Source organism: Hyla sarda, chromosome 13 (genome assembly GCF_029499605.1).
Source record: "Hyla sarda isolate aHylSar1 chromosome 13, aHylSar1.hap1, whole genome shotgun sequence".
Lineage (NCBI taxonomy): Eukaryota > Metazoa > Chordata > Amphibia > Anura > Hylidae > Hyla > Hyla sarda.
In genome coordinates this window covers 12,859,406-12,872,167 of record NC_079201.1, presented here as the reverse complement: position 1 = coordinate 12,872,167, position 12,762 = coordinate 12,859,406, and the positions used below count along the sequence as shown (strand labels likewise).

At 42.7% G+C, this 12,762-nt stretch overlaps 2 protein-coding genes across 10 annotated transcripts in view; one reads left to right on the top strand and one right to left on the bottom strand.

The window, feature by feature from the left end:
• The window catches only part of ZNF335 (zinc finger protein 335), a 346,490-nt gene that overhangs the window by 274,334 nt on the left and 59,394 nt on the right, over nucleotides 1–12,762 (bottom strand). For 7 of the 8 annotated variants that reach the window (XM_056549983.1, XM_056549984.1, XM_056549981.1 and 4 more), the window contains 2 exons: nucleotides 7,751–7,868; nucleotides 6,388–6,492 (listed from right to left, as the gene is read on the bottom strand). The exons of the other annotated variant lie outside the window; for it this stretch is intronic. The gene's annotated coding sequence lies outside the window, so the exon portion shown is untranslated. The remainder of the gene's footprint in view (nucleotides 1–6,387; nucleotides 6,493–7,750; nucleotides 7,869–12,762) is intronic. 8 annotated transcript variants of the gene reach the window in all.
• SLC12A5 (solute carrier family 12 member 5) overlaps nucleotides 1–12,762 on the top strand; it is an 85,520-nt gene that overhangs the window by 39,505 nt on the left and 33,253 nt on the right. For both annotated transcript variants that reach the window (XM_056549992.1, XM_056549991.1), the window contains exons 5-9: nucleotides 2,321–2,375; nucleotides 2,844–2,974; nucleotides 4,286–4,527; nucleotides 10,530–10,741; nucleotides 10,883–11,047. In XM_056549992.1, the coding sequence (XP_056405967.1) occupies nucleotides 2,321–2,375; nucleotides 2,844–2,974; nucleotides 4,286–4,527; nucleotides 10,530–10,741; nucleotides 10,883–11,047 (805 nt within the window). The remainder of the gene's footprint in view (nucleotides 1–2,320; nucleotides 2,376–2,843; nucleotides 2,975–4,285; nucleotides 4,528–10,529; nucleotides 10,742–10,882; nucleotides 11,048–12,762) is intronic.

The following is a 12,762-nucleotide window of genomic DNA, read 5'->3' as shown; positions in this document are numbered from 1 at the left end:
GACGGGGAGCGAGTCAGGTAGGAGAGCCGGGGTGCGCATCGCGAGCGGGCGCTACCCGCATCGCGAATCGCATCCCGGCTAGCAGCAGGATCGCAGCGCCCCGGGTCAGAGGACGTGACCGGGGCGCTGCAGCGGAGGAGGTGAAGCGAGCGCTCCGGGGAGGAGCGGGAACCCGGAGCGCTCGGCGTAACATTGGCGTTTTAAAACATTTGGAATAAATTGGATTTGTTTTACAACAATTTTTACCTGACATGGAACCTATTTTCTGGAGTGCGTAGGTGTATGTTTTTTTCTATATACTACATATTGACAACTTAAAAATCAAAGAAAAGAGGCCATATTTACTGGAAACTGATACAAGGGCAGGTAAACATATACTAGTGACAACTTATCACCTATCTGACTTGGTGGTGGTCTGACCACTGGTACCCCCATCGATCACAAGAACTGTTCCTTGAGAGAATGGAGTGGTAGCATGCCTGTTCAGCCACTTCTCCATTCACTCTGTATGAGACTTCTAACCATTGCCAAGCTCATTGCTCAACAATGTTTGTAAGCCCCATAGAGAAGAAATGTAGAGGTGGCTGAGCATGCACGCTACCACTCAAACTAAAATCTGTTCTCATGATTGGTGGGGGTCCGAGTGGTTAGACCACTGCTGATTGTTTAGGTATACCTTATCCTGTGGATAGGGGATGGCTTTTAATGTTTAAAGGTCAAACAGAGTTCTGCAGTTGGACCCTACTCAATAAATAAGTGATGGAATGTCCTAGTTTCTTATTCTTCGATATATGTCTTGTGATATCATGTCTTCCATGTCTCATTCCTTCTGTTTGATGCTGCCTCCTTTGTGTCTAACATGGTTTCTTTTCATGTGATATCGGACATAACAGTTACCACATCTTTGAAGGGGTACTTCACTCACCAGCGTTTGGAACATTTAGTTTCGAACGTTGGGTGAGTGGAGTACCCCTTTAAGTCATGTCCTAGAGATCTTCTTGGCCTCCATCCTCTAATCTTCCAATAATTACATCTTTTTATTGATAATATTTCCTATTTTTATAGTCTGCCTAGTTCTCCATATAGAGACGTTGACCAATTTTGACCGAACAAATTTAACCATCACAATCTGCCATAACGTCCTATCCTGTCCAAGTGCTTAATCGTTTTCATGGGAATTTTTTTTGTACATGACATAATCTGATTGTCGCCATGTTGTGTGTTATGCTTTTGAGCTGTTCACTGCATCTGATATCACATGTGTCAGATGATATCACACGTGTCAGACTCTTCACTGCATCTTTAGTCACATGTGTCTGACTCTTCACTGCATCTGAAGTCACATGTGTCGGACTCTTCACTGCATCTGAAGTCACATGTGTCGGACTCTTCACTGCATCTGAAGTCACATGTGTCGGACTCTTCACTGCATCTGAAGTCACATGTGTCGGACTCTTCACTGCATCTGAAGTCACATGTGTCGGACTCTTCACTGCATCTGAAGTCACATGTGTCGGACTCTTGACTGCATCTGAAGTCACATGTGTCAGACTCTTGACTGCATCTGGTCACATGTCTCAGACTCTTCATTGCATCTGAAGTCACACGTGTCAGACTCTTCACTGCATCTGAAGTCACGTGTCAGACTCTTCACTGCATCTGAAGTCACGTGTCCGACTCTTCACTGCATCTGAAGTCACGTGTCCGACTCTTCACTGCATCTGAAGTCACATGTGTCAGACTCTTCACTGCATCTGAAGTCACATATGTCAGACTCTTCACTGCATCTGAAGTCACATGTGTCAGACTCTTCACTGCATCTGAAGTCATACCCTCCTGGTTGTATGCTGCATTTGATCTCATATCCTGTGAATGTACACTGTATTTGATATCACACACACTGAGTGTGCAGTGGATCTCAGTGGTGCACTGCGTCTGATATCACATCTAGTGTGCGCTACATCTCAGTTCTCATTGTCTGAGTGAGTGTTGTATCTCGGGCAATGTAGTCTGAGTATGAACTGCTTCTGATATCACATCCTCTTACCGTGCACTGCATTTGATATCATTTACTCCCACCATGCACTGCACCAAAAAAAAAAAAATCCCCCACATTGCACTGCGTCTGACATCATCACCTTACCACGCACTGTACCTGAGACAAATTCTTTTTTCATGGTGCACTGCTTCTCTTATCCTCCCATGATGCATTGCGTCTCATGTCTCCCCCCTTTATGATGCACTGCTCCTGTCATCATCTTTCCCACCCCATTATGCGTTGGGTACAGGCTCATGGCGCCTACCTGTGTTTGCTCTGCAGACCATGCTGACTGCTATCTCAATGAGCGCCATCGCTACCAATGGAGTTGTGCCAGGTAGGGGGGAAATTCAAATGAACCAAATAAGGGAGATGCAGTGCGTGGGAGGAATGGGGTGGGGGTACATAATACTGCTGGATGCAGACGCAATGTGTGTGGGGATGTTGGAGACTATATGCCAGATGCAGGTGCTTTGCATCGATCAGATAAAATAAGAACATAAGGGGATTTGTAATGTGTAGTAATAAAAATGTCTAGTATACAAGTAGAGATGGTAGTAAGTATTGCAATGACGTTGTGCTTTAAGAAATGTCTTTCGTAATAATCTGCATAGTATAGCGGTATATTGTAAAACCAAATATGTGAAACCTAATGTACTAAGCACAGCAACGCAAGGGTGCAGTGCTATAAAAGTGCAGTGCATTGATCAATATGCAGTGGTATGAGGTGCAGTGCAGTGATACCATGTGTGATATTGACCATCTATTTTCAGTCTATGTTTCTGAGAACTCTATCTTTCCGTAGCCGGAGGCTCGTATTACATGATCTCTCGTTCCTTGGGTCCGGAGTTTGGAGGAGCTGTGGGGCTTTGCTTTTATTTGGGGACCACATTCGCAGGAGCCATGTACATCCTGGGGACCATTGAGATTTTGTTGGTGAGTTAGTAAGATTTGCTTGCGGAAGTAAATATTTAAGGCCTTTTACATGAGACTGGGCCGGTAACCATAACCAGCATTGATCTTGTTGATCGGCGCTCGTTTAAAGAGCCTTGTCACGGGTCGATTATTGTTCAGGCTGGACCGCACAAACTATGACTGGGCCAGTTGCACAGCCCTTCAATTTCATCAATGTTGTCCGCACATCGTTTTGTGTAAGTAGGTGATGAGCGGCCAACATTAATAAAAATAAAGGCCTGCGTAAATAATTTATTGATGGTTTGTGCGGTCCAGCCTGCAGGATAATTGAGCCATGTGAAGGCTCATTAAATGAGCACCGATCAATGGGAACGGCCCTATGGGCACCTTCTCAGCCCATGGAAAAGTCTGATAAGGATGATTTTAATGTCTTTTTTGTCAGTTATTGTAAACAAGCATTCCTACAAATGCTCATTGGGGCGATAATGGCTCCATGTAAAATGGTCTGTACTCAATGTATGATTTATGATAAACAACTATGATTTTTAATTTTAAAGGGATATATATATATATATATATATATATATATATATATATATATATATCAGTGGTGGGGTCAACCACAGGGATCTCTCTAATGTGCTCTGCCCATTCTGTATGGGGCTTCCACACTTTAGAGTGCTGAGTTGTTTTCCATTACTGGAATTGGTGAGGGCCCCAGTGGTCAGACTTATCCCATAGACAACTTTTAATTATGGAAATAAAAAAAGTTAACGATTTCTTTGGATACTTATATTGTAGTTATAAATTTATAGGGAAAAGCAGAGGTAGATGAGAAGGAAAAAGAAAATACATGAATAGCCTTAGTGACATTACCCACATCAGTGGTCCCCAACTTTTCTTACTGTGAGAGTCTTGTTGGCCAAATTCAACATTAAAAGATTGCAGAAGCCATATAACCGGTATAATATAAGAAAGAAATGGACATAGTTCCACATAACAATGCAGTGAAGTACTTGAAAGCATCAAACTTGACAATATAGTGTGAAACCTTTGAATAGTCTTTAAAAACCTGAATTGTACTTATCATTTTGGGGGTCCCAGCCGTCAGACCCCCCCCCCCCCCCCTGCAATCATACTTCTAAAGTTTTTCAGCATAATACTTCTCCTTTAAGTGTTATTTTATTTATTTTAAACAAGTGTTTTAAAAAAAACAAAAAACACGTATATATGAAAGCTTTTATGTTGTACAACACTATCTCAGAACAATGTAATGTATTTTAATTACGCTAAATGCTTTGCCTAATGTGCGTAATCTTTATCTTTATCCAGACGTATCTCTTCCCTGGCATGGCTATCTTTAAGTCAGAAGATGCTAGTGGGGAGCCTGCTGCACTCCTTAATAACATGCGTGTGTATGGCACGTGTGTGCTGACCTGCATGGCCATTGTGGTCTTTGTGGGAGTGAAGTACGTCAATAAGTTTGCGCTGCTGTTCCTGGGTTGCGTGATCCTGTCCATCTTGGCCATATACGCCGGAGTCATTAAGTCTGCATTTGACCCACCAGACTTCCCGTGAGTTTCCTTAAATATTCTTAAAGAGTACCTGTTGTGATCTTGATACATTTTTTAATGTTCCCAGTTCACTCCCTTCCATCATGATAAACCATCGAACGCCTTTTAAAATTATTTTTTAGTTTTCTAACTTAATATTATGCTGTATTTTCTGCTCAGTCTCAGAGAGCTCCACAGACTGGGAAGGGGCATCGCTCAGCAGCGTGACATCATCTGAAGCCCTACTGGGGAGAATTTCCTCCCTTACTCTGCACAGCCTAGAGCTGGTCAATGTGTGATGAGCTGTGACTGGCTGAGACTGCACTCAGCTCTGTGCACTGAACTCTATAGTGTGTCAGCTCTGACCAGCAGCTGCAAAAGGGAGCAGAAATCTCCAGCACAATGTTTAGCACTATGCACTGAAGGCATTATGACTCTACAGCAGTGTTTCCCAAGCAGGGTGTCTATAGCTATTGCAAAACTACAACTTCTAGCATGCCTGGACAGCCTTTGGCTGAGAGTTGTAGTTTATTGCAACAGATGGCGGCACAGCCGTCACGCCCCCTCCAATAGACATTGAAGGGGGCGTGGAGTGACATCATGATGATACACGCACCTCTGCTGTTAAAGAGTTATCTCTCCCAATTGCAAGGGCTATAATAGGGCAGCAATAGGGTCAGGGTGGAGGTCGGGGTTCCCTGACAAGGTCAGGTTTTGTTAGGTAATTTACTTTGTTTGATGAAATATCTTATTTGGAATTATGGTTCCGAATTGTGGTCAATTTTCTGTGAAGGGAATGCTGTATGTCCTAGAGCTAGATGAAAAGATGTGTCCTTTGTTTTAATTATACCAGATGTCTTCCACATTGCATATGAAAATCAATTAATATATGCAAAAATTGTACTGAAAACAAGCTGAGTCGCCGGGTGCATCCAGGAAACTGCAGTGCTAAACAGTCTGGTGTTAATTCCTGGGCAGGAGTGGAAATGTAAAAATAGAATAAAACATTATTAAAAGTACTTAAGGCGCAAATGTCATTTCTATAATGTTGTATATGAAAATTCTAGCACGGGGTGTATAAATGCATAGGATTTCTTTTATAATACTTCAATCAGCATTTTATTTATTGTTTCTTGTTGCTCAAATTTGAAGTGTTTTAAAATCCACCAAAATTATTAGGGAAATAATTGGGCAAATTCAAACTGTCAGTCTAGGTATAAATCGAACGGGTACAATCCAACCATGCAAGGTTAAAGGAGTATTCTGACGTCAGATCCTGCAGAGGCAAATAGCATTGCTTACCTTATCTTATCTATTTGTTTTAATGGGTCTATTCCCATATCAGATTATGAGTTTGCTTCCTGTTTGAGCAGTTGCTCAGCACTACAATTCCCAGAATGCCCTTTCCCTCAGCTCTTCATCACAGTCCTCCCACTTGGTCTACTCCCCTCCCACAGAACTATCACTTCCCTGCCCAGAGCTTCTGCAGAACATTGCTCTACACAGCAGACACTCTCTTCACACAGCAAGTCTGTATTCATTCCCTGTCTGCTCCTCTGCTTGTGGCATTGTTCAGCATGCTTCATTCTTCCCAATAAAGATATATATATATATATATATATATATATATATCTTTATACTCATACATATATGAATATAATATGGAGATGGTGATGTAGGCTGTGGGGGCTGGTCATATATGGTGACATCACACAAGGGGTGGGGCTATAGCTCTGAACAAGATCTAGTAACACCTTCTGAAACAGCAGAGGATGACGCCTTTTCTCGGTAAAGTCAATCACTCACGGTACATTGATCCCTTTCTGTTATTTCTACATATTCAGAGGCGGCTAAGGCAACTTATTCATATGAAGTACTCACAGATTGTCACGGATCTAGGTATTCTGTAGTCCTAGGAGAACAGCTTGACTACAACCCCTAGCAAAACTGATCGACTCACCACATATTTTGGCTTCTTACACATATCTGAAATGAAAGTGTAATATTTTAATTAATGGCATATGTTTTTTTTAAGATCAAGATGAGGAAAGAATCATTAAATCCCTCTGTGTTGAGAAGAAAACCATGAAATCACCTTTTAATTTACATTTCTAAAACACATTCCGGCACTAGTTTAAAAATGCAAATTATTTTGCAGTTAAAAGGGAAATTGCTTACAGATCTCACCGAGCTGTGGGACTTGGCTAATGGAAAAAAAGCATAGCCCCAACACGAAAGATGTACAGTACATGGAGAGATCGGAAAGGTTATAAAAAGAAAACCTACAGGTAGACCAAGGAAGACATCAAAGAATCGGAAGAGAAAAGACAAACCAATATGCTTTGAAAATAGAAACAATTATTGAAAGATAAATAGGTGGAAACCATAGTGACAGAATTGTAAAAAATTCAGATGAGAGCGGGCGGGTACCAAGTCATGATCATTGCTGTCAGGGCGAAACAACGCCTGCACAAGATGTCCAATTGCTGTACCATGCTCCCCAGACATCCCCTTTAATGATTCCTTAACTTTGCTCTAATTGATCTGATAAAAACATATGCCAATACTTTTATGTGTTTAAGGTATAGTTCACCAAGCCAAAAAGTTGAGCTACTACACAAATATTGTTTTATATCATATCTGTGTCATCTGTATTTGACTGACAACAAAACTTTTGACATGTAACCGAGATCAAAAAGTCAAAAGTTTTTGTCAGTCGGGGTCTGAGTGCTCGGACTCCCATCCACCATTAGAACGAACAGGAAGAAAAGCAGTGCTGTGTGCGTTACCTCCCTGCTCACTGTGATCTCCATCCTATTACACTAGACAGGCTCCATAGACTTATAATAATGCTCATCTAGTGCAATTAGACAGAGATTACAGCGAACTGGGGAGTGACACGTGCAGCTGTATGCTTCTCCTTGCTTGTTCTAATGATCAGTGGGCTCCTGAACACTTACACCATGATCAATTAAAACTTTTGACTTATCTCTATGACATGTCATTAGCTTTTTATTAACGTCAGGGACACTTTAAGTTTAGGTTGGAGATACTATTATTTTTAGTACAGAGTAGAAACAAAAAATGTTAAAGAATTTAAACTTCATACTTTAATAGTCCATACTAAAAACACGGAAATAGCAACATGTCACTATAAAAATTGAAAAACTCTGACGCGTTTTGGGCTGAAATATTAGCCCTTAATCATGGCAAGGATACAAGTAGAAAATAAATGTTTAGATACCTTGGATGCAAGAATGAAGACTAAATTGCATGTGTCAAACAGTGGGAGGGGAAAACCACACCCCCGGATAGACAATGACGTGTCTTCCTGTCAATCATGGTTAAAGGAAAAGCAGCATCTAAGGAATAGAAAAGTCACTGATATAAAATGAAAATTAGCAATGGTTAGTAGAAATATATAAGGTCGTTGCGATAATTCAAACCTTGTGAGGCTCTGGTATCTAAATTCAGAATCCAGTAAGCCTCCCTAGTATATAGGGCAAGACCAATCCCAACGTCGTCTAGGGGGATGTACTTTTTCTATTCCCTGTATAATGATATTCTTACATGATCCTGAATGCACTTCTTCACTATTTCTTTACAAACCTGATGTGGAGCGGGAGGAAGTATTCCTGCCATCTCTAAAATGTTCAGCTATTCTGCATTTTAATTTTCTGGTGGTACATCCGACGTATTGGGTATTGCATGCCATGCATGTGGCACAATAGACAACGTGGGAGGACTCACAATTGATCAGCAACTTGATCAAGTAAGTGCGTCTTGTTACTGACGATATAAAACTATTACATGGCTTGATGTATTTGCAGAGGTTACAACATGCTCCCCCACATCTGTAACAGCCCTTGGTGCCCAGCCATATATTGGTAGAATCCTTGGAAGAGAAATCACTGGGTGACAGTATATTGGCCAACAATTTGGCTTTTAAAGGGGTACTCCGGCCCTAAGACATCTTATCCCCTATCCAAGGGATAGGGGATAAGATGTCTGACCGCGGGGGTCCCGCCGCTGGGGACCCCCGCAATCTTGCATTCGGCACCTACCTCTTTGAGATCACAAACTGCCGGGTGCCGACCACTGGGCCGGAGTATCGTGATGTCACGACTCCGACCCCGCTATGCAAGTCTTGCATAGCGGGGGTGGGGCGTGACGTCACACAGGGGCGGAGCTGTGACGTCACGATACTTCAGCCCCGTGGTCGGCACCCAGCAGTTTGCAGGAATACAAGATTGCAGGGGATCCCAGCGGTGTGACCCCCGCGGTCAGACATCTTATCCCCTATCCTTTGGATAGGGGATAAGATGTCTTAGGGCCGGAGTACCCCTTTAATGGGTCATGATGCAGAATAGGGGAGTGTTTCATGAGGATGTCACGTATCTGGTCAAAGTTGACACTATAAGGTGTAGAAAAAGACAGATTTTGTTTATTGTTCTTGTTTGCGTGTTTTTGATTATGATCTTTTCGTTTGGTACTTAAATAGTCAGAGCAATCTTTCGAGTCGGCTATGGCTTTTGCTCTTGCAAGAACACCCGAGTGTAGCCTCTTTGTAGCAACCTAGTGGATATATCATGGCTCACTTTGTTATATGCCGCCTTATCTGAACTCGCTCTCTTGGCTCTAATATATTCTCCAATAGGGAGATTTTTGGTGGTGTTAGTGGGATGGCAACTGTGTGCATGCAGAATATTATTGCAAGCCGTCGGTTTGCGGTATAATGTGGTGTCAGCTTTGCCTGTTGTGACATTCCCCATGAGAGTTAAGTCCAGAAAATCAGTACAGTTAGCTGAAGATTGGTAAGTAAATTCTAAAATCAGAATTTTTCTCTTTTTTTTGCTGTTTTTTAGTACAGTTAGCTCAGTGTTTAAATATGCCAAGGGTGCTGGGTAAAACAAACAAACAAAAAAACTATTCTTACCTTCCGCGCTCCCCACTGAATTCGGGTATTGTTGCTACTGATCTCTGTCATGCTCCACTTCCTGGTGCCAGGGGTTAAAGGGGTACTCTGCTGCCCCAGCATTTGGGAAAAAAATTCCAAACGCTTGGAGCAGGCGGCAGGGGTATTGACATCATGCCACGCTTCTTGTGACGTCACACCACGCTCCCTCACTGCAAGTCTTGTGAGGGGGCGTGACAGCTGCCATACCCCCTCCCATAGACTTGCATCGAGGGGGCGTGGTCGTGACATCACAAGGGGCGTGGATGTGACATCACGACCCCGGCTAAACAAACGCCAGGTGCTGCACAGAGATGACAGGGGTCCCAGCTGCGATCAGACATCTTATTTCCTCTCCTTAGAATAGGGGATAATATGTCTAGGGGCAAAGTACCCCTTTAATACGTCAGAATGCCGTTCAGCCAATCACTGGCTGTGGTGGGACACCACTGTGGCAAACTATTGGCTGAGTGGCACTCTGACATATTGACCCCCCAGCAGCAAGAAGATGAGCAAGGCGAAGATCAGGAGCAGCGATACTGGAGGCGGCGGGGGAGCACAGGAAGGAAGTACAATTTTTTTTTCCAATTAAGCAGGCATTGCTGGTTATCGAGGGAGGCTGTCACCAGAGTACCCCCTATAAGTTCTCTAGGAAGGAGCATATTTGAGATTAAATCCATGTCCACAATCCTATGAGCAAGGAAGTCAGTCTGAATAAGGCTTTGCCCGAAACGCGTCCTTTGTATTTTGCACCGTGTTAATAAACACACATCGTTTGGCAGAAGATTATTGTGAGTGCCGGGATTTCTTTCTCTACTAGGAAGTCATGATTGACTGCTGCGGCCATGCCACCACTTACAGAACACTAGCCTAGCTAGAACAATGCTAGAATACAGTTTTCACCTAAATACTAATGCAATATTCAAGACTGCTACCGATTTGACCAAATTCCTTAACTCTTCGGCCTGTGAGCTTGTCTGTATCATGTTCATTTCTTTTGGGCTGCGATTTCGTATTTCTATAATAATATGCACAATTGTTGTTGTTTCCTTTTTTGCCCTCTTTTTAGTGTCTGCATCCTTGGCAATCGTACCCTGTCCCAAAAAGGTTTCGATGTCTGCGCTAAGTTTATAGACATTGGGAACGAGACCGTCACTACCAAGCTGTGGGCCCTCTTCTGCTCCTCTCCATTTCTGAATGCGACATGCGACCTGTACTTTACTCAGAATAATGTCACAGAGATACAAGGCATTCCTGGAGTAGCAAGCTCACTTATCAAAGGTGAATTCTCTTGTAGATGCAGATAAGATGCTTGTATGGACTATTTTGCTCGATAGAAATCATAAAGGATTATAAATTAGCTGCATAATAATGCTTCTTACACCTAATTTCCTCTTTCTTTTCCCATGTAAAAATCTTCAGAAAATTTGTGGTCGAATTATTTAACTAAAGGCGTCATCGTGGAAAAAAAAGATTTGGTATCTGTATCCAATGGAGATCCAGTCAACCTGGACCAGCCATACGTCTTTAGTGACATGACTACATATTTTACACTGCTGGTGGGAATTTATTTTCCTTCAGTTACAGGTAAATTCTATTGTTGTTTATTATACAATTCATATCTATTCATTTAGCCAATTTGTTGCTGGTGTGTGAGATTTTTTCTTTAAAGGGGAACCTGTCACATTGAAAATGCAGTCCAATCTGCAGGCTTCATATTATAGAGCAGGAGGAGCTAAGCAGATTGATACATAGTTACATAGTATGGTTAAAAAAAACATGTCCAACATGTTCAACCAAGGAGGGGAGAAGATGAGGCGAGGGGTATGGGTGGATAAGGAAGAAGGGGATGAGTGAATGAAGAATAGAAGTATGGGTGGATGAAGGGAAGGGGTATGGGTGGGTGAAGGGGAGGGGTATGGGTGGGTGAAGGGGTATGGGTGGATGAAGGGGAGGGGAATGGGTGGATGAAGGGAAGCGGTATGGGTGGGTGAAGGGAAGGGGTATGGGTGGATGAAGGGGAGGGGTATGGGTGGATGAAGAGGAGGGGTATGAGTGGATGAAGGGAAGGAGTATGGGTGGATGAAGGGAAGAGTATGAGTGGATGAAAGGGAGGGGTATGGGTGGATGAAGGGAAGGTGTATGGGTGGATGAAGGGAAGGGGTATGGGTAGATGAAGGGGAGGGGTATGGGGGGAAGAAGTGAAGGGGTATAGGTGGATGATGGGGAGGGGTATGGGTGGATGAAGGGGAGGGGTATGGGTGGATGAAGGGTAGGGGTATGGGTGGATGAAGGGAAGGAGTATGAGTGGATGAAGGGTAGGGGTATGGGTGGATGAAGGGAAGGAGTATGAGTGGATGAAAGGGGGGATATGAATGGATAAAGGGGAGGGGTATGAGTGGATGAAGGGGGGTATGAATGGATGAAGGGGGGGTATGAATGAATAAAGGGGAGGGGTATGAGTGGATGAAGGGGGGGTATGAATGGATAAAGGGGAGATGATTTGATTCTATATTTCTGCATATGCATTAATGTTATTTTGTTCTAAGAATGTATCTAAGCCTGTTTTGAAGCCCTCAACTGTTTTTACCGTGAGCAGTTTCTGAAATAGAACGCTCTTGACACCTCTAAGATGGTTTTCAATCCAGTTTCAAAATAAACTTTTTAAACCTAAAGACCTTAATTCATCTATCAGGAATCTATAAGGAACAATGTCAAATTTGCAAAGTCCAAAAACACTATGGCCCAGATTTATTGATTTAGTGATTTTCCCACAGCAACCAATCAGAGCTCAGGTTTCACTTTACCAGAGCTCGTTAGCTGACCTGTGATTGGTCGATGTGGGAAAATCATTCTATTTTTTTTCTCACACAGTTTGATAAACCTGGGCCTATATCCACAGTCACCTCTACTATACAGGCTTTAACTCACTTCTTCAAAAAAATTAGATTGGTTTTACAACTTGTATCCTTAGTAAACCCATGCTGGCCATCACATATAATACTATTACCCCTTACATATTCCTCTATGTCGGGGGTACTCAACTATTTTTAGCGAGGGTCTGCTCATCCAGGTCTGTCACTGGTAAAGGTCCGAGCTAAGCGCTAAGGCCTGGTTCACACCTAGTGGCTGCAGTGCCGTGAAGGATCTAGGTAAAATGACTGAACTCTGGAGGATGTAAATGTACTGTTTCACATATTTTCTGAATACTGCCACATACTGTACCCCTAAAAATACCACTGCCCACTGTACCCCTAAAAATAATACTGCCTCATACTGTACCCCTAAAAATAATACTGTTG